Source organism: Nanorana parkeri, unplaced genomic scaffold (assembly GCF_000935625.1).
Source record: "Nanorana parkeri isolate BGI_ZX_2015 unplaced genomic scaffold, ASM93562v1 scaffold415, whole genome shotgun sequence".
Classification (NCBI taxonomy): domain Eukaryota; kingdom Metazoa; phylum Chordata; class Amphibia; order Anura; family Dicroglossidae; genus Nanorana; species Nanorana parkeri.
The window spans coordinates 866,605-888,886 of NW_017306683.1; the positions used below are offsets into that span (position 1 = coordinate 866,605).

A 22,282-nucleotide genomic window follows, 5' to 3' on the forward strand; every position below is an offset into this window, starting at 1 on the left:
TTCATTGCAGACAAGTCTATTCCCCAGAGCAAAGCAGACGTGGAGCACCAGTTATTCCCAGGGCACAAATATAAGGAGCTGGGCCCCAGAAAGGCCAATGCAGGAAAGGCTCAACTAAAGGGGGCATACCAGGGGGATGGTTGCTTCTCCTACAGCAAAGGAGCCTTGCGGCAAAAGAAAAACAAAAAATATTTAGTTGGTGAAAGGAAGAGAAGTCCATCTTGGGAAAGGCCCGGGCATGCTTCCCTCCTGGTCCACTGTATGTGGGAATAAAGGGGAGGCATGTAGCAGGAAAGCCACTGCAAGTAGCACAAATGTCTAAGGGAAAAATAACAAAATGTTGCACTGCTCCTGTTAGTTTGGAGGAGACACAAATAACTAAAGCTTGATGAAATTTGCACAGTGGGTGCTGCTGTCGGCACCCTTTCGGCCAGCATCCCTCGATCAGCAGAATCTTTAAACTAACAGAGCTGGCAGCCAATGAGCTGCCAGCTCTGTTCAGGTATTCTGACAGCGGCCTGTGGCTGCCTTCAGAATAAAATGAAGACAGCGGGAGATTCCTCGATCAGCGTTCATAGGTTGGATAAGTCTGTTATATTTTCTTCATTGATCCTGCAGGTTGAACAAAGAAAGTATTGCAGTGTATAAGCAGCTTAAGGTGCCTGTGTAGCTCTACACTTTTGTAAATGCTGGTTGATGTGTTTTCTGTTTTGAGTGGGCGGAGCCGTTCACTCATATACTGTCCTAGAAGATGACTTGGGAATTAAAAGGAGAACTATGGGGGTCAGAGTTTTTCTCCATAGTTCTCCTTAGGGTAACGGGAGGACACAAACTAGCGTCCTCCCGTCACCCTAAGCTCAGTATACCGCAAGCTACAGCTCGCGGTATACTGAGACGCTGCAGCCGGAGCGGATCCCGACGTAGATGACGGGATCCGCCCAGCTGGCTCTGCCTATCTAGAGGCAGAGCCAGCTGTACCCGCCCCCTCCCCCGTCCGTTCCACCAGTCAGCGCTGGCAGATCGGTGCGGGGAGAGGGGAATCCAGCCCTCCAGGTGAGCGAACCTGGTATATGTTCGCTCACCTCCCGATCTACTGAGCCGACCTGTGACAGTCTCATTGTCACAGGTCGGCTAGAACTATGAGGTGAGTGGAAATCACTCATCTCATAGTTCTCCTTTAACTAAAAGCAGCATTACCGATTTATCAAGTCAGGTCTAGTTTCCTAAAACAGTACAGCAGGCACATATGGAAAAAATAAGTACACACACACACACACACACACACACGTAATACTTACCCAACTACTACGACAGGGGCAGATTTCTTCACATGGAAGGCTGCAAATACAAATAAAAATATATTGATGAGAACATACTTCACTGAAGAAGTCTAAGTATTTTTCATGTAGGCTTATTCAATAAGGCTGATTTGAGCAGGCAATTCAATTTTTCCAAAATTACTTAGAAAAGTGAACCTATCCTTTAATGCACATTGTGTGTGTGTGTTAGAGAGAGCTGCTGCCAGCCATATACAATATGGCACACAGTGGAATGGGGGCAGCACTGACGCAATGCCCTATGCATGTGTTTATTCGCATGCAGATGGCAAGATTGGTTTTAATTATTTTTTTATCACATTTTTAAATTTTTATTTTATCTTATTATCCTTTGCTTTATTTTTTATCATTTGTTTTGATTTTATTATTTTAATCACTTTATTGTAATTATTACTTTTTATACATTTTTGTTTTACTAAATTTATTTATTTTTTCACTTACTTACTTTACTTTATTATTTACTCACTTTACTTTATTGCCATCACACAGGAGCTAACAAACCTCTGTGTGATAGCATTTGGAGGTGACAGGTTCTCTTTATTGATTGTCCAATACAGACATTTGAGCACAGCACAGTGCTGACTCTCTTGTGACAGCGGAGATGGGAAGACTGCGAGTGAATGTCTCAGTGTTCACGCAAAGCAGAGCGGAGAACGAATGTTCTCCGCTCTGCTCCACCCTGAACTACTATGCCGTGGTCCAGGGTCCTCCAGATGGCGTGGAGGGAGGCGGCAGTCGGCAGGTAAAGAGGCAGTCGGCGGTGGGGGCTGGACAGCCCTGCAGGCGTATTACAAGTGGTCTTGGCGGCATCGCCAAGATCACTTGTACAAAACGAGTGGCGGCTTCCCCGCTCTACATTTAGCCCTACTTGCCCAAAGAAAACTACCTGCCTGGTGCCCGGAACTGCATGTTCTGGCCATCGGGCATTAGGAATGTCGCACCCCTGATTATGTATGTGAAAGCTCTAACATATCAAGGTCATGGTACATCTAGTAGCAGTAGTTGCAATCAACTGGACTTTTTCTGTAATGTTAAAGATGCTTGGCCATTCAGATGAGTGGTAGAATGCCATTACAGAACAACGCCAGTTGAAACTACTACTAATAGCCTTTTAATGATTATAAACTCCCCACATAAAATCCAATAACACTATTCAAACAGTTGTATCAATGTCTGGATTTCTACGTTTTCAGTAACCTTGACCAAAGCCCACAGGGTCAATGGAAACGTTATTGACACTGTCAATACAACCTGATCCATGGTCAAAAATAAAAATGGAACCCTTTTGGAGTAAAATGACTAATGAAGCTTTCCAATGTCTTACTACAGACTGTACAAGGTCAGAAATAATGGCTTAAAGTGGACCTTTTGACTACAAATCACATCAGCATACAGCTCTGCATGCTGATATGCAATCATCTTACATTCATTAAAAAAAACATATTTTTTGTTTTACTTACAATTTTTTTTGGCACAAAATTTCTCTTTGGCACACAAAGTAATCTGTGCCCAAGCGTTGCTTCCTGGGAAGGTTACATCAGCAGAGCATTGCTGGGAAATCTCATCTGTAATCTCATGAGATCTTATGGAAAGGTATTTTCCTCCCCTGGGATGATGAACATGGTCACATGTCCTAGTCGCATGTGCCAGAGTTCCAGGAAGTAAAGGGTGATCCAGTAACCTGCCCTAAGTTAAAATGGACACTGTGAAAAGACTGGGGAGGAAAATAGAAAACGGGTATTCAAAGAATACAAAGCCGGCAATTATCTTGAAGTATGTGTGTGTGTAGATTGTCATTACTGAACATTTCTAACAGTGTGTTTGTTGTTATTTTAAAGATATGAGTAAAGGTCCACTTTAAGTCAATGGAGGAAACCTGGATGATCCAAACATTCTCTAGAACTAGATTTAACATTGTGCAAGCCATCCATATAAATACAGGAAACCTAGAGCTAGGAACACCTTAGTTTGGCACTTGAAGAGCTCAAGGCAAATGTTTAATTAACCCTTGCAGTGGGGCTACCTCTGCCCTAAAAAGGTCAACTGCTCGTTTTTATCTAGGAACAACAATAATAAGGTTTATACTCACCCGCTTGCTCTTAGACCAGTCCTTGCAGTGTCTCTTCCACCCAGTCTAATGATCCTGGTGTTATTGCATTCTATACACTGTGTATAGACATGAGGACGCAGAGGGACATAGCATTGCTGCAGCATAGGAGGACAGAGACAGTGCTGTGACAGCGGGCTGGCTCGGGCGAGTATAAACTTTTTTTGTTTTTGCACCTAGACTAAAACAGCAGTTAACTCCTGCAGTGTGGAATGGCAGCCCCACTGCAAGGGTTAATCAAAAGAATGCCTGGAGTTCTTTTTTGAAGGGCCCCTGCACACTATGATTTGACATAGGATTTTACTAGTGGTCAGCGTCTAAATACAATCTTGTCTGTATGGCACGTTCTAACGTTTACAAGCCAACAAGTTTATGCTTTTAGGAGACAGGTGGCAATTGCGTGGCCTAGTGGTTTTCAGTTGCTTGGCTGTTTGGGGGGGGGGGGGGGTTTTGCCTCCTTTTTGCACGGGGTGAAACACACACAAAAAGTTACACACCAAAGAGCCAGCCAGCTCTTAGAATGGTCCCTGGAGCCTCTCTCTCCCTCTAAGGTCCCTGAGTGGTCACCTCCAAAAAAGTGTATAGGGTATGTAAGGACACCGAGGGGCATCGCTGCATGGTAGGAGGAGACAGGCAGGAGGGAGATCTGCCAGATCCAAAAATCAGGTAAGCAAGCATAGCTTTTTTTTTTACCCTAGACAAAAACGAGCAGTGCAGTGCTGGGATGGCCCCAATGCAAGGGTTAATGATATTTTTGCCCAGAGTTCTTCTTTCAAATACTCTAAGGAAGTAAAAAAACAAATATCCACCATGACCTTACAAACATTTTAACACCCATTTTAAAGAAATAAATGAAGGGCGAAATGCTAACAGGCCAGCCACCTCGGTGAAGGTGGTTTCATACCCCCTCAGTGACCCGGAGATCCATGGTAGAAGGCCTGGACCTTGGAGAGAATCATGTCCTTCACACTAACACCGAGTGACCCCCCCCCCGCTCCCCACTTCCTCTCCATGTATAAAAGATGACCCACCAGATAACAGAGCCGCCCTGGACAGCATGATGAAGCTTTCTCTGGACAGGAACACACACGAGACAAGCCTCCTCCAGCAGCACCGGTGCCCTCCGTGTCCCTGACAAGTCCCCAAGTGTCAAGATGGCGCTGGACACGCCTACTCATACGTCTGGCGGCGTCAAGGCTACCGGGCAGCCATGTTATGTAAGGGCAAGGACTGGCGGACGTCTTTTAGCAGGGCGTTTTATATGGCTCGGTTGACTTGTTAAAAACTAACAGGGGCATTCGTGTTCTAATAATATATACATTACACATGTTAATGCAGTGTGTGATTCAGACATGAGAGCTGCACAGCCCGGCGTTTCTTACAAGGGCTGCTCACTGACAAGGAGTGTGACAAAATTAGTTTTCTTTTACTAACTATTTGAGATGTAATCATTTTATTAGGTTTTTATAGCCCAGGTTACGGTGTTCCCATATCAAACATGGCGGTGTTGACACTTCCTCTCGGGGAGGGGGGTCTAAGAAGGGGAGGGGGGTCTAAGAAGGGGAGGGACTGGGCGAGCTGTGAATGACGGGAGGAAGCCGGGACACGTGCGGGAGAAATGAGTTCAGAGAGCCCCTGGAGTAGCCCAATGAGGGCCCCGGCTTGTATGGAGGTCCATTTGGGAGCAGTGAGGTACCGGCCAGGTGAGACGATGGAGGAGGAGAACCTGGGAAACCAAGGACGCAGGATTTATACAGACAAATAAAAGCACTTGGGGCCCATTCATGCCTTGGCGTCGCAAAAGCTTGTGTTTTTGCCTGCGTTAATATGTGTTGTGTTATAGTCTATTCCCACTACTTGAGTTGGGGTTGCGTTGGCTGTTTCCAGCGCAGCTCCAATGATATCATGGATGGGCACTACCGTAGTCACACCACCACAGCGCTGCAAAAAAAAATATGCCTTAGCTTTTTTTCAGTGCAACAGGATGTGACGTGAAACTACCTTCTCCCACCCTGCTGTAACCCATGGAACTGAAAAGTGCTGGGATCGGTGCATCAGCACTTTGTTGGGCACCTCATACCTGCTGCTGGTGTCAATGGGCTCTTGTGCCCATAAAGTGACATTAAAGTCAAAAACCTTTTTCCCTCCACCCAATGTTAATTAAAGCACTTACCTTAAATGACGTCTCTTAATCCGATCTTCTTTCCTGTCCTTTTAAACTGTCCCTCCAGCGCTGTGGCGGGTCTCCGTTCCAGCGCTGACTCCTCTGAGCTTGCTGGCACTTCCTGTCCCATCGTGTCTGCATGCGGGTGCACGCGTATATAGACTTACCTTGTGTCTCTCCTCGCATTCCGGACGAAAATGTGAACTGCGCAATGCGCCCGCCCCAAGATGCTTTGCGGCCGCCCGAGAATTTTCACATTTTTGGACGGGAGCGCACGGGGAAGGCACAGGTAAGTATTGACCCTTTTTAAAAGCTGTTTTTTTTTCTACACTTTTTGCATAGATCTACTGCTTGCTAGCAGTAGATCTATGGGAAAGAAAAACCAAACCCTTTAAGATATCCCATTCAAACTAACATGTCCCCCCAAAAAATCTGACATGCACCATTTTTTGCAACCACAATGCATTGTAGTGCGCTCATGTGCTTTTTTTTTTTTTTAAAGCTACAAGCGACACAGCGCTCACATGTGGATGGACATCATTGAAGAAAAAAAAAAAGGGGGATTTTGGACATGCTGGGGAGCGCTGACAACCTATTCAAATGGGCGGCTGTAACACAATACATGTTAATATGACATACCACATATACACACTGCACAATGATGCATAAATGGGCCTTTATTGTGCAGAGGTATTCATTTAAAATGAATGGCACCACAATGTAATGATGCATATAGTGTGTGTTACCATGAGCATTACTGCAGCAATATAGTGTGGACTGGTCCTAAAAGCCTGTACTATACATGCTTGGTCTGGATGGCCCAGCATGCATCTTTTGCTAATCACCCCCCATGCTAATTTAAGGATTACCTTAAATTATGCTTCTTAATCCGATCATCGTCTTCTTTCCAGGAGTTTTTAGCAGTCCCTCCAGCGCTGCTGCGGGTCTCCGATTCAACGCTGACTCCTCTGTCCTCCTCCTTCTCTGCTGTCCCACGGAGTATGTGTGGGTGCACGCTGCTCCATATACTTACCTTGTGTCTCTCCTCATCTCCCGGCCGAACATCTGAACAGCACATGCACCCACCCCAAGATCCTTTGCGGCCACCCAAGAAATGTTCGGACGGGAGTGCGCGGCAGAGACACAGGTAAGTATTAACCCTTTGAACGGTTTTTTTTTTTCTCGTTTTGCATATATCTACTGCTTGCTACCAGTAGTTATATGCAAAACGTGAGGGTTTAATAACACTTTAACTAGTAAAGTGGCCTGTAAGTCAAGCCATTTACTAAAATGTCATATCGGCTTTAACATATTATAGAAGTAGTCTTGGCTCGTATTTTTCACAGCTCGGTCACCTTTATTTCATGCTTCTGGGTGAAGTAGAGGTGAGATAGAGACGGTGACCTTGCGCCCTCTAATTCCCAACCACACTCTGCAAAGGAGACAACCTCTTGATTTACAGCACTTGTCTTTCTATCCCCGCACTTTCCTGAACAAGTGAGGTCACAGGAATGCAAGAGAAAGGGCACATTCTCCAACTTCCAGCGTGGACCTCTAAAGGTTCGGTTGGATGTTGAACCTTCAGAAGTCATACATCACTTGGAGTATCTGGGTTTTGTTTTAGACAAAACTGAAGCAAAAGTTTTTCTTCATCAAGAAAAGCTCTTGATACTTCGCTCGTATCCTCTAGAGTCCAGGAGCCGTTCAACTCTGCAGTTCTTTCTGGGCCGATAGTAGCCTACTTCGAGGTTGTTCCATTCAGACCTCTACATCCCAACATTCTGTCATTGTGGGACAAATCCGTTCTAGGCAAACTCAATCCTGTAACACTCAAAATACGGAGAGCTGAGTGATCATGAATCTCTCAGCTCTTCGGTGTGCTCTCCAAGTGAAGAGCAGTGGCTTTCGGTCGCAGTCCTGTCAGGGATTCCCCTCTCTGAATCTCCGACACTCACTGGAGGGGCAGCCAGGGGAGGGGGTGTTCATGGTTGGCTCTAGAGAGGCAGAGCCAGCTGTCACTTAGGCATCTGGGGTGGATCCCAGTTTTCCAGTGTAAATTCTTTCCATAGTTTGGAATATCAGGTATAAGACAGGTGTACAAAAAGTATGTAGTATTTGCAGACTGTTATAACATGGGTATGACATTTTTATACTTTTCTTTTGGCCGCAACCGGAGTTCTATTTTGTGATGGTCTCTTTTTGTGTGTTTCAACTGTTTTATAATATTTAATGACTGTATATTCATATTTTTTAGATGGGGCCCTGCTGATGTCAGCTTCTAGTCTCAACAGTCGAACTTGGGGAGGTTCCATCTGGGTTTTTAAGGATCCTCTGGAAGCCCCTAATGAAAGCCTTTGCACAGCTGGAGTTCAGACAGAGGCTGGTGTGGTAGATGTGGCCTGGGTCCTGGAGAAAGGAATCCTTGTAGCTTCAGATTGCGGTATATATGTATATTTTGCCTACCAGTTAATAAATATATATAGAGTTAACAATACAGGAGGGCCCTGCTCGTGAGAGCTTACAATCTAGTTGTTCAAAGCTATAAATCTGTAATTCAACCCCCCTCATGAAACCTCTGTGATCATACCAAAGTTTTACATTTTTGTTAAATCAGATTACTTGAAGCACAACTGTGGGCTCCCAATAAGTGCAGCTTTTGAAACGCTTTAAAATCCGCCTGTACAGCCAACTGTGTTTAGGGAAGATGTCAATGACGTTTAGGCCTCATTCACACACAACAGCAAAATTGTATATTGCGTATATACGCGTACCTGCGCGTAAATACGAGCGTATATGTGCTTACATGCGTGCACTATATGCAATCCCGGAATGCATCATTCGTAATAGAAATTTTAATGAACTCAATGCACTTACCTGCATATACGCGTGCAAACACACGTATGCGCGTAAAATACGCTGCTCGGACGCATCTCGGGTCCATTCTGTTTTTGCGCATTTTTACACTACGCAAATATACGGCTCCATATGCAGCTATGTGCATGGAGCCATTTAGTTGCATATGGTACAATACGCGTATATGCGCGGCAGTGTGAATGAGGCCTTACCCTGCCCTTATGTGGGCCATCAGATGAGATGAGGTGAGCATAGATTCCATCACCCCAAACCTCCAGAGCAGAGGAATTTGCTACAAGTAGGATGCAAATCGCAACACCCAAGTCGATGGAAAAAAAAAACATCAAAGCTCTGTCTGGTGCTCAGAGATGATATAGAGAATTTAAAAATCTCAAATATAGTACTGCATCCATAAAAAAATGACCAGCCAAACTATTATGTAGGTTGAAGGGGGTGCTTTGAGTAATGAATATTTTGTATTGAATAAGACCTGAGGTGTTGTATTTTATCCTACAGTCCATAAATAATAAATAAGTGTACATGAATGAATTTGTTATTACATTGTTTGAAGTGCCTCTTTCCTAGTAATAATTACATTGTCATTTATGTTATTTTTGTTTTGGCAGGTGCAGTGGAGCTATGGGAGTTGCTGGATAATGAATCTCTGCTTGCTAATAAATTTACCAAATACGAGCATGATGATATTGTAACATCGCTGAGCGTGTTCACTGGCGGCTCTCAGTTGGTTAGTGGGAGCAAGGATTTCAGGTTTGCAGTAAACTATTTAAGTTCGAGTCCGTCAGTCAATCTAAAACTTTTTTCAGCTTCTGGTATCTCTTCTAGACTGTCGTGGTGAGATCTCTGTGCTTGACTTCACAGTCTTGCTCCTACTACAAGACCAATATCAGGGGTTCCCATTTTTTTTTTGTTGGATTCCTTTTTTATATTCTAGAAAATTCAACAGTAGGAGAGGGGACATTTTAAAATTCCAAAGTAGATGAGAACACAGCTGATTATGTCAGGATGAGATCTCCAATAGTGTCTCTAAGAGTTATAAGAAGCCACGGGGAGATGTGGCCTGCCAGATCTACTCATAGCTGATATTTTTGCATGGACTGCCCCTTTTTAGTATGTTTTTTTTTTTAAATACTTTCTGATGTCTGTTCTGTGTCATGTTTGTAATACCCACATTTGTATTTCAGTGTAAAGGTTTGGGATCTTGCTCAAAAAACTCCCATAAAGTCATATAGAGGTGAGTGTACAATTTGTCCAAGCACTGTATGATTTTAAGGAAAACTACTTTTTCTCTAGTCACCTTCCAGGACAGCATTAGAGAGATAGGCTCCTCCCACGGGAAACAGGAAACACATCACCCACACCTAGAATAAAAAGAGTACCAGCCTAGCACACTTCAGTTATTTTGTGTTTCCTCCGGCCGAGCAGGACATCGTAATGTTTGTTGTTTTCCTAGGCCTAGGTGCTGGTGAGCAGGGGCTTCCCCCCGACAGGGGTACAGCAAAGGGTCAGTGGACCTAGGGTATCCATGAAGGGGGGCTTCCGGGACAGCCCCAACTGTCTAAACTTGGTGCCATAGCTTCCCGGCATAAGTGTATGCAGGGCAGCTAGGCCATTGGTGTAGCTGGCTCAGGGGAGCTCTCCTACCACAGATACCCCTGCTTCAGCGGCGGTGGTTTGCGGCGATTCTCCTACCTTGATCCGGTGCAACAGGGGTCGGCCACTGGCATCCTTGGTGAGGCATCGGTTAGGTAACGGGCGCGATCCGTCGGGGCAGGCTGCCCGGCGCGTCCTCTCAGGCAGTAGTGCGGCCCTCGTGGTAGGGGGAAGGGATTCTCCGGCGGACGTGCGGGGGCGGAAGTGACGCGCGCAATCGGCGCGGGCGTCTGACGTCACTTCCGGGTGAGAGGGTCATAAGACCCGGCGTTCCCAAGCTGCAACAACCGCTCGGCCACGCTAACTTTCTCCCGCAGTGGCAATGTGAAGCTGATGGCAGAGACGAGAGCCGTCCACTCATCGCCACAGGTGTCTTTCAGACGTATCATGCGGCTACTGGGCCTCATGACAACAGCCATACCGGCAGTAACGTGGGCTCAGGTACATTCCAGACCCCTCCAGAATTTCCTTCTGGCAGAATGGGATGGTCAACAGACCTGTATTGAGAATACAAAGGGTAAACGGTCAAATATTTACTACTGTTTTTTTGGTCTTTGTGCAAAGACATGAGGACCCTTGCTATCAATGGTGTGAAAATGGCAATTTACAGAACTAGTTTGTAGGCTCTTGATGGCCTGGACTGCAAATTCTGCCACTTTTCTTTGGCAGGTCCCGGATAGGGGTTAGTGAAGGAGGTTGCAGAACAAGTGACCTGTAATCTGTGCCCTCTGCTACTCACTGCTCGCACACTGGGAGATGTGCAGTAGAGCTGGGGTGGTCACATGATCACTACATCCGTGGAAATTTGAAGGGACTTGCAGGGAACAAAAATAAAATGGCCGACCATTGACTAGAGGAAAGAAGGTATTTTGTTTTTTGTGGTTGGAAATCCACTTTAGTTACTTTCTCTATTCTAGCAACTGAGAGAACAGATGGGATTTCTGCTCTGAGCTCAGGCAGGAGGTAGATCAGCTTCCATTGGGTGCTTACAGGCTGACACTGGGATGATGTTTTTCTTTTGCTGTGACAGGGAAGTAATACAGTTAGAACTGAATTCCAGGCAAACTGCAATATACACAGATGAAATACATATATGAGAGCAGTTTAACTTGCCAAAGGCTTTGTGTGTGTTTGTGCAAATACATTTGACATTTGTTTTTACTTTTTTTTTTATTATTATTTTAGCACATTCCAGCTTTGTAAATTGTGTCTCTGCCTGCCCTGGAAAAGAGACAATATTTCTCTCCTGCAGTGAGGTAAGGGTTATCTTTCGTTATAGCTGCAAGCTACATCTATTATGAAACGTATGCACAAACTTTTTTCTTAAGTATTTTATTGCTCCACTTTGGCATTTGTGATAGTTCAACCCTGTTGATTTCTTTAAATGTGGTTTTATTTAGGCCTGTTTTACACCTGAACGTTTTGTAGCGCGTTCAACGCTCGACGAACGCTCTACAAAACGCTCAAACATCTAAATCCCATTGTATTCAATGGGTCTGGTTCACACCTTGCCGTATTTCCGCCCGTCCGAACGCGATACAAAGCGGCCTACGCCCAAAGAAGTACATGTACTTCTTTGGGGCGTTTTGGTCTCGCGTTTCCTTTGGGATACAGCCAAGTAGCCCTTGGAAACGGGCGTTTGTCGCGCTTTTTTTACCGCAAAACGCGGTAAAAACGCACGGCGCGACAAACACGCATATTCAATACGCCTAGGTGTGAACCCAGCCTCAAATGCAAAGGTATCCCATGAGACTGCACTGCTGACACATACTGACTATGGCTCAAAAAGCACTGACTGTGAAGTGCAATAAGCAATAGCAAGTAGTAGATGATGAGCACTGTGCCAGCTATAGAGCCCTTTTTGGCTGAGAGTGCTGGTCCTCCTTTCCTCCAGTTTGAGTACTGCTCAGGGGATTACAGGAGGCTGATATATATAGCGTTAGATTTATGTTCTTATGCCAGTTGTTTAAAATCAGATGATTGTGGCAAGAGGTACTTTATTTCAGCTTGATGCACAATAGAGAAGACATGGTTACACTGCTTTTAACAACATTAATTTCCTCTAAAAGTCTGAGATCCCACAGTAGCTTCCTGTAAAATGTCTTGCTTGGCTCCCAGCCCAATACTATTTGCTAATGTATTATTATAAAGGATCCAGTATCTACAAAAGTTCATCTATAGACCTACAGAAGTATCCAGCCAGACCTGAAACTGAATTTGTCTTGGCATCGTGGTTTATGTACACCTGTGGGAGTAAAACAAGTAGTGAATTACTAATTACAATGGTTAACAGGTTCACTAGCTCCACCTTGGTACAGCTCACACTCTGCTACTCTGTAATGCATAATACAGACTTCTTGGTTCTGCATTGGATGACAGACTTTTTTATTTTTCTCTTTTAGATCATTTCTAAGCCTTCCCCATTCTATCTGGCATATATTGTTGTCTGTATCTCTATTGGCGAGATTTCCTCTTTTCTCCTTTTTGGGAAAGTGGTCACCGAGTTAGAAGTAGAAACACATCAATAAAGCCCATTGTAGCAGAGTGTGAAATTAGGATGAAATCCATTTATTTTTTTTCCAGTACCATTATCCCCATCAAGATGAATTCCTCTTATTTCCTGTTCCGGAGACTATGGTTACTTGGGCCTGAATAGGGACATGGCAAAAAAAAACTGATCCTTATCATACCCAATTCCTATTAAACAATAAAAAAAATAATTTTAATGACAAATTTTGCACTTATGACCCTTCCATATGTTCATTAATTTTTGAATGGCCTTCATACCTACGGTTGTCTTTTATGCGTTTTACTAATGTCTTTTTCATTTTTGTTTCTATGTTCTTCAAGGATGGCAGGGTATTGTTGTGGGACACCAGAAACCCTAAGCCAGCAAAACGTATTAGTAAGTAGCATAGGTGGATGACCGATTCTCTTCCTTGTGAATTTACTGATGTAACTGTACATTTGTTTTCAGCTTATAAAACTAGCATGTTTTTGGCACAGAAGCATTAGTGGCAGAAGGTTTGGCAGAGAAATTTTAGGTACTAAGAGCATTTATTATGCCTTGCACATAAGAGAAATTAACTTATTGTAGCTTATTGAGTTTTCTTCATCATCCATTGAAGCACACAGGAACTGTAGATATACATAAACAATTTGGTATACAGGTAGTCTCCGGGTTACGAACAAGATCGGGACTGTAGGTTTGTTCTTGAGTTGAATTTGTATGGAAGGTGGAACGCCAGCTAAAAAATGTTTTTCGTTTTGGATAGCATGGGGGAGGATTAACCCCCTGTAACATATGTTTTGCTGCCCTCCCAGTGGTTCTAATCCCAGACCATACTAACCAAAACTACAAAAATAAAATTTGCATGGAGTTCTACTTGAGGTTACCTTGACATGTGTTTGTACAACTTCCTGTAATGTACAGTACCAGACCCAGAAGAAGCAGGTACTCCTCGTCTGTACATCTAACAACTTCCTGTTGTGTACAGGAGGTACAGTACTATAAACCAGACCCACTCCTCGTCTGCACATCCAATAATTTCCTGTAATGTACAGGAGGTACAGTACAACGAACATCGACACGAGCACGGTAGTATTACATCTAGTGGAAAAGCCTCGAACCTCCGTTTGTAAGTAAGAATCGTACGTTACTCGGATGTTCATAACCTGGGGACTGCCTGTACTGCTGTCTTCAAGAGGAAGGGACACTGACCCAAAAAAGTAAGCCAGCCCACTGTAAGACCCCACCTCCGACCACCATGCCTCTTTTTTTTTTTTTTTTTTTTTTTTTTTTGCTACTGTCCTAGGAGGTTGAACACTTTCTTCAGCTTTGCAGGGAAAAAACTTTTATGTAATATTTTTTTTTTTACCCTTTTATTAACATTTTCAATACTACTGTGTATGTATTTTTTCTTCAGTTGACACTCCTATAATGCTGCTTGAGCTTGTCTCTATACAACAGCTGCCTCTGTACTGTGATCCAGACATTTTAATGTATTGGTTTGTCAGCCGCAGAGCGCTTTACATTTCCAAAACCGTGGCATAGCCTTTGGTGTGATCCAGTCTCTGAATACTCACTTGTGAGTTTGCCTGTGCAAGTAGCGAAGATTCATGGTATGTAGACTATGGGCATTGTACTCTGCTTTGTTGTGCACTTCATACCCATGTGCTGTGTCTGTTCGCTGCAAAGTACCTTACTGTTTAAAAACAGTGACCCAGTCTCTGACCACTCATTTTGTGTTAAGTCTTAGTACACCATTCTCAAATACACTCCAGATTCAGAGCGACGACCCACCCTCTGCTGTGTACCATGCTCTGATGACTTGTTCTGTAACTAACATATGGGTTTGATGCAAACTTCATGTTCTGATGCCTTTGGGTACTGGACTCTGCATCACAGTCCCTTCTTCTAGGTTATGGGCTACCATTTCCATGGCTGCTCCTCCATAGCATAGCCCTTTATGGATTTAGTAACTGTACCCTCACTTCAAGTTATCTTCCTATGGGGCTTTATTATAAGTATTTTTTAGATGCTTCTAGCTGCATAGTGTGGTGATCCGTCCTCCTGTGTTCTTTTCATGTTTTGCACTATGGCACAGCTTAAACATCTGCTAGGGGCAGTTTTGCTCATGCACACCATGTTTTCTTTTTGGCCCTGGAGGAAATCTCGTCGCATTGCTCTCCTTGTACAGCATTGCTGTCTTTTCCAGTCTCTGGTCTTGCAACACTTGGCTGCCTTCAGTGGTTTAATCACAACAGCTTTGATTGCGGTACTGCTCTGACACCTTAGTGCCATATTTTGTATCTAGTCAACATGCTTTATTTTGTAGGGATGCACCGATACCGAGTATTTGGGCGAGAACTCGTACTCGCCCAAATGCTCCGATGCCTAGCACGAGTACTTCCAGTATCAGGAAGCCGGGCAGCGCGTCACTTGTCATGAGAGAGCATGGGCGCCGTGTAATGATGCAGCGCCCGGCATTCTGATTGGCCGGGAAGCTGGCTTCATGTTCCCTCGTCATCTCTTGACGAGGGAGCATGGAGCCGTCTGGCCGGCCAATTAGAAACCCGGGCGTTGTGTCATTACACGGCACCCGGCTTCCTGATATGCCAGACTGCTCCGGCTGGGTACCGGAGGAAGGCCGCGTTCTGGCTGGAGAGAGGCCTGGGGCGTGACAGGCTGGACATACCAAGGTAAGAGGGGACAGACTTTCTTGTTAATCGGGAAGCCGGGTGGCGAGTCTTTACACGCCACCTGGCTTCCTGAATGGGACTTCCGTTACTCGGTAATTGGTATCGGCGAGTACAGAAAAATAATTATCGGTACTGGGTACCAAAATACGGGTATCGGTGCATCCCTACTTTTTTGCTTTTTATATAGTACAATCCTTCATATAAGCAAAATGACAGCTAAGGAAATATCATTACTTTGTTTACCTGGTGCTTTATTGAGAACCTGGCAAATATTAAGAATTTATGGCTTGTGTAAAATATTTGTCATTGTGATTTTATGATTTGAGATATTGATTGTAATGTGTTTCTTGTCTGTAGATTTTTTTGCCTCACACAGTGTCCCCACGTATGTTGCATGGCATCCTCTTGAAGATGATACATTTGCTTTTTGTAAGTTATTTTTTTTTTTTTTTTTCCTTAAAGGAAACGCCGATTCCAAGTATAATGTGTGAGACATTTGTATATTTATTACCAAGGGTTATGTGCAGGTATAATAGTTCTATTTCTATCTATTCTATAGGAAAACATCAGTTTACTGAGTTAACTAGCAGGGTATTTATGGAACATTATTTTTTTTCACAGGTGATGAGACTGGTAATATTTACACTGTAAATTTGAAGAATCCTGATTCAGCCAAAGCAGTGGCCATACATTCCAGGCCAATTACAGGTCTTGCCTATTCGCATCACAGGTAAAACCCCTGGCTTTCTCCATTTCTATAATGCTCTGATGTTCAGTTTAGGATTTCATAACCTAACCTATACTTTTGGACTTTCTAAATGGGCTTTGAAGATATTTGCTTTATATTGAATTCCTCTAACACCATACATTAATTGTTGCATATGCTGTACAGCCATTGTCTGTGTATTCTTAGAACAAGCTACCTTGTACATTGTGCCAGTTGCAGTGAGAGTGAACATTTCTTAGCCCGTGACCACTAGTGACTGTCTAATGTTCTTGCTAAACATTTTTAAAATGTTTTTATCTGCTATTCCTTTGATAAGTTTGGTGGGAAACAAGGAGACTGCTTTAATTGTGCTTTTGGGCTTTGGAAAAAATCCTGCCAACCAGACTTCTTCCAATGATGACAGTTTATTGAACATAAAGTCCTCATAAAGGGGTTAAAGCCAAACTCCACTCACCATTAATAATCAGTATTGTGTAGAATCCAGTTTATGAAATCTAACTATTCCTCTTTTTCCTTGCTTCCTGAACAATGACTAGTATACAAGCTTATAACCTATAACCATTCTAATTGCAAAAAAATGGTTTATTGACAAACAATTTTTCATTCTAGCTCTCCATTTCTGGCTTCAATCAGTGAAGACTGCTCTGCTGTGGTCCTTGATGCTGAATCTTCAGTAATGTAAGTATATTTTCTATCAGTTGCTTTGCAAAGTGAAGATATTCTTATACTTTAAAGTATGTTGTTATATATTGGATATTATGTGGGGCTTTTATTAGATATTATGTGGGGCTTTTATTAGTCATTGCACTGCATTTGCCCGGCTTAACATACACAATAGCTGTACTATGGGGGATGCCTCCGAAAGTGGTTTAGTAATCTGTCTGTATCTATCTGTTTGCATTTACCTGGCCAAAGAGTAAAAAAACAAAGTAAAGTGAAAATGGCTAATAACTAGCAAGAGTGTTAGATGTGGAAGAAGCATTTTACTAGCAGATGCATGAAACCTAATTGTCCTGCTTGTCTGCAAAAGGAATGTAATAAAATTCTTAAGCCCTCAGGGGCAGGGCCCTCCTTACCATCTTGTCTCGATTTGTATTGTGATTGTAATGTCTTCCTTATATTGTAAAGCGCTGCACAAACTGTTGGCGCTATATAAATCCTGTATAATAATAATAATAATTCTTGACAATTTAATAAAAAGGTCTAGCAGGTAAAAAATAAAAACATCCTTAGGGAGCTTATTCCTCTAGCAGGCTTGTACACATAAGTATGAACTTTCCTCAAGCCTCTTTTGAACTCTAGACTACCCTGCCACTTTTAAAAAGGTAGGAAGCACAGACACGAAAATAATTCTGTTTGTCTGGCTTAGGGATCTATTTATGTGCATATTGGCAGCTCCCTAACCCGTTAAGCTCAAGAGACAAAAAAATATAAGTTATTTATGACACTTTGCCATTGGGAAATATAGAAGTGCACTGATATGCTTTAAATTGTCTTTGTTTTAAATATTAAAGTGTAGCACAGTAAAGCCTCCTTAAAACAGAAGGTAGTCACAAGTCTCATACCAACCCATATCCCAAAATAAGAGGAAGATTTCATTCGGAAAAAGTGGCGCAGCAGTGAATTGCACTTTGCCCATTGGCTCCACTGTATAAAAATTTGTACTCATTGCAACCATTACAATATGCTTGATAGCATCAACTAGCAAGCACCATATATAATGTATACAAGCTTTCTGAAATCTTCCAAAAAATGTGTGACAGTCTGGTTTCTTCTGTATTAATGCAGTTTTTATATATTATTTTTTTTTTTTTTTTTTTCCCTCCTTCACCGCTTCAACGATAAATCTCACTGTGATTTTGTAACAGGTGTAGCATGGTCACCAGTCAATCTTGATAGCTTCACAACCGTGGGATGGGACCACAAAGTTCTTCATCATAGCATCCAAAAGAACAACAATCCAGAGCCTCAGGCTGAGGCACAAACCTAATGTTTATGCCAGCAAAGTGTGCAGCTGTGTTACTGCTGAATATAAAGCTAGTACTGCATGCTTTCCTTGAGTATTTAGATTACAGACCTAGGTGTAGTGTACAGTGATCGCAGGTTTGTGTCAAACACTTTTTGCCATATTGGCAGACAACAGATCAAGATAATGAATCGCATGCCAACCATGTTTATGCTCATTGCAGTTAACCTGTTAAAGGAGCTTACTAATATTTTCAAAAAACTGCTCCCTGTTCCTTACATTTCTGATTAGTAATGTTTAGTGCCCAATCTATTCTTTGCAAGCCACGGCAGATTAGTCTTCATGTTGTTGGTGGACTAAAATTTATCTCCACAATGTGTCTTAACAAATCATGTTTGGAAAATTCACTTTGTAGGTTTAACCAACAGGTGCCACCGCAGGCAGAGTTGTGAGAGTCCAGAGAAGAAACCATTGGTTTAAAGGCACTATGTTGCGCTGGCATTTGGTTCAAAGAAATCTTGTAAATACCTCTAACAATTGCGTTTCTGTTTTGTTGCACTTACTTTGTATTTCCTCTTTATACTGTCAATTGTAAACATTTAATATTGTGTTATCGTGACACCATTTTTGATAGCGATATTAAAGGTCAGTACCACCTACAATGACATTTTGTTGTGGGCCAGAACACATTTGCCTTGAGAATCTTATTCTTATTCTTCCACTGTAATGAACATCCTCTTTACAACTGGCATACTGAAGACAAAGTTGAATAATTTGTGTAACTTAATGAGTGGTAGATTAGCAATCTGTAACCTTTTTAAAAGAGACGTAAAGCCAAACCTTTTTTTAGGGGCTGTACTTCTCTTTTGGGTCACAGGAGTACATTTACTAATGTACTCCTGAGAACCAAAGTCTGGATATAGTAGGCAATTGCCTATTATAAGCTGACAGCACAGAGCTGCACTGCAGCTGGGAAGGATCATTGCTGGTGATCCACTCCGCTGTCTGATGGACAGCTCACGCTGCCTCTCTGGAGCCAGAGCCAGCTGTGCTCACCTCTCCACTGTGTCCATTCAGTGAGCACTGGAGGAACAGAGAGAGGGGAGGATGAGTGGTGACTGCACTCTGCAGGGAGAAGACTGAGCTGAGCAATCAGCACTTAAACGATCACTCAGCTCTTGGTATAGAGCTGGCGTGTGACAGCTGCAGTGTTCTGCTCTCAATATTGGGAAGAGTATATTTTACTTTATCAATACTTCAGTTTATGGAAACCATTAAAGGAGAACTATGGGGTGAGTGCTTTTCCCCATAGTTTTCCTAAAGGTAACAGGAGGACACAAACTAGTGTCCTCCCGTCACCCAAAGCTCAGTATACTGCGAGCTACAGGCCGCAGCCGGGTACGGATCCCGACATTACTGTCGAGACCACCCAGCTGCGGGATTGACAGCTGGCTCTGCCTATCTGGAGGCAGAGCCAGCTGTGCTCACCCCCTCCCGTCCGTTCCGCCAGTCAGCGCTGGAGGATCAAATGGGGAGAGGGGGAGGAATTCCTGCAGGGAGCCATGAGTGACAGTCACGGCTCTCTGCAGGGATAGATCGAGAAGTGAGCGAGCGACGCTATGTGTTCGCTCACTTCCCGATCTATTGAGCCGGCCTGTGACAGTTTCATTGTCACAGGATGGCTAGAACTATGAGGCTGTAGCTCGCGGTATACTGAGACGCCAGAACGGGTCCCGACAATGCTGTCTGGATCCACCCAGCTGCGTGATAGGCAGAGCCAGCAGTCAATCTAGAGGCGGAGCCAGCTGTACCCACCCTCTCCCCCATCCGTTCCGCCAGTCAGCGCTGGAGGATCAAATGGGGAGAGGGGGAGGAATTCCTGCAGGGAGCCATGAGTGACAGTCACGGCTCTCTGCACGGATACATTGAGAAGTGAGTGAGCGCTGGTATGTGTTCGCTCACTTCCCAATCTACTGAGCCGACCTGTGACAGTTTCATTGTCACAGGTCGGCTCAGATTATGGGGCTGAGTGAAAATCACTCACCTCATAATTCTCCTTTTTTAATGAGTGTGCTAAATCCTATTGTAAAACATAACTAAGATTTTCTGTCTGTCCTGTGCAAGGTGAATACAACACCAAAGACGACAGGGGAAAACGTCAAATGAAAGCTGTTGGTGTGAAGTGATGGAAAGTGGGCCATTTAAATAACTTCTGTTTTGTTTACTTCAGTGTTGTAATTAACATATCACAGCATAATTAGTTTTCAACATCCCCCATATTCCATCAAAATGCTGTAACTGGAAATGTGACCTAAACTGTAAGCAACCTACAAGTTTACATAACCTGACATTATGCTAATTTCATGGATAGTTGTGACCTTAATGTCTTTCTCTTTTAACAGAAAACTATCATCCTACCCCACCACAAGAAAAAAAAAAATAGTGAGGAACCATGGTGAAACATTGCCATGTCATGAGTTAATGTTTTGAGAAAAGGGAAAAAAAATTTTAAGGCAAAGTGCCACTTTTGTATGGAAGACCAAAGCATATTCCTGCAGTGTGTGTAAAAATTCATGTGTGGCATTTTGCGCTGGCAGTGCCTTATGTGGAGGCAATAAAGTTGCACTTTGATGTAAATTTGCAAGCCATTTCAAGCTTTAGAGTGAAGTTGTTGTGTCTGAGCAGAGATGACAAGATGTCTGATTCTTTTTAAAAACTACTTTCACTTTAATACTAGAGGCCTGACTTAAGGCACAAGCCCCACCAAATCCTTTCACAGTGTAATTTGAATCAAGTTAGTTGCCCTGAAGTTATTTGCTGCCTCTGACCGCAAAGGCCACGAGCACGCTCCCTCACCTTTCTCTGCAAATTCTGTACCTGATCTGTTACACCGTGAAACTTAGTTGAGAATCACTAGTTTATTTTCCAGTAATTCGTTTTTTTATTTCACTATAGCAGGCTGAGTATGTTCTTACAGATCCAAGGTACACCTAATGAGCTCTTATTGCGATTCTGTTCCTTTAAATTATTTCAATTTGCCAGCAGCTTACTTTTTAGTTCTAATAATCTGTGTTAAAGAACAGTTTAATTCCAATATTCAGGTAGCATCCCATAAGTGTAAATCTGAATACACAATTGAAATACATGTATACATGTAAATGGTTTTAGGTCGGACCACAATAAAACCTTGTTACTGTTGGGACCCAAGAAGATAATTTTTACCAAAAAAAGCCATACAAGGACTAATAACAATGCGTGTCCAGTTTGTGTTTTAGTCATAAGGCTCATAAACCTTATGACTAAGCCCTGCAGTGCATAACGCTTTCTTACTGCTGTTATGAACTGATTTCAATGAGTATCCTGGGAGAGGAGCCATAGGCTCCTTCTCCCGTCAGTCAAAGTGTGAGTGGGAGCGTGGTTTGCCACAAGCTGTCTGTGGAATCACACAGATAGCTGCGGGAGCGCACATGCACTGGTATCTCCTCAGCAGCTGGCCAACTGAAAGAGACACCCATACACAGGGAGGGGGGCTAGCGGTTTGGGGACCACTGAACAGACTGAAGAGAGAAGCTGATTGGTTGCCATGGGCAACTGCTTGACATTGTGCATGCTCTATTTTCGATACATTCCCTTCTTTGTGTTGATAATCTTAGGGCAGTGATGGCGAACCTTGGCACTCCAGCTGTTTTGGAACTTCAAGTCCCATTAGGCATTGCAAGGCTCTGACAGCCACAGACATAACTCCCAGAGGCAGATGCATCTTGGGATTTGTAGTTTTGGCACAGCTGGAGTGCCAAGGTTCGCCATCACTGTCTTAGGGAATATAAATATGTATTTTTAATGCATGTCCAGGCACAAGAAAAACTCACCGGCCACTTTATTAGGTACATCTGTTCAATTGCTTGGTAACACAAATTGCTAATCAGCCAATCACATGGCAGCAACTCAGTGCATTTAGGCATCTAGATGTGGTGAAGACGACTTGCTGAAGTTCAAACCGATCATCAGAATGGGGAAGAAAGGGGATTTAATAGACCTTGAACGTGGCATTGTTGGTGCCAGACGGGCTGGTCTGAGTATTTAAAAAACGACTGCGATTTTCACACACAACCATCTCTGGGGTTTACAGAGAATGGTCTGAAAAAGAAAATATCCAGTGAGTGGCAGTTGTATGGAGGAAAATACCTTGTTGCTGTCAGGAGAATGGGCAGACTGGTTCAAGATAATAGAAAGGCAACAGTAACTCAAATAACCA

General features: G+C 43.3%; 2 protein-coding genes across 2 annotated transcripts in view; one reads left to right on the plus strand and one right to left on the minus strand.

Annotated features, from left to right (window-relative positions):
- ATP5F1 (ATP synthase, H+ transporting, mitochondrial Fo complex subunit B1) overlaps nt 1-4,624 on the minus strand; it is a 16,708-nt gene extending 12,084 nt beyond the window's left edge. The window contains exons 1-2 of the mRNA XM_018559757.1: nt 4,476-4,624; nt 1,299-1,338 (exon numbers count right to left, since the gene is read on the minus strand). Of these exons, the coding sequence (XP_018415259.1) occupies nt 1,299-1,338; nt 4,476-4,503 (68 nt within the window). The 5' untranslated portion in view covers nt 4,504-4,624. The remainder of the gene's footprint in view (nt 1-1,298; nt 1,339-4,475) is intronic.
- A 386-nt stretch (nt 4,625-5,010) lies between these two features.
- On the plus strand, nt 5,011-18,222 carry WDR77 (WD repeat domain 77). The gene is made up of 10 exons (XM_018559758.1): nt 5,011-5,147; nt 7,863-8,048; nt 9,088-9,229; nt 9,664-9,713; nt 11,318-11,388; nt 12,983-13,037; nt 15,692-15,763; nt 15,956-16,064; nt 16,671-16,737; nt 17,893-18,222. Exons 1-10 carry the CDS (start codon nt 5,063-5,065, stop codon nt 18,049-18,051), a joined length of 996 nt encoding a protein of 331 aa, XP_018415260.1. The 5' UTR covers nt 5,011-5,062; the 3' UTR covers nt 18,052-18,222.
- The last annotated feature ends 4,060 nt before the right edge of the window (nt 18,223-22,282 follow it).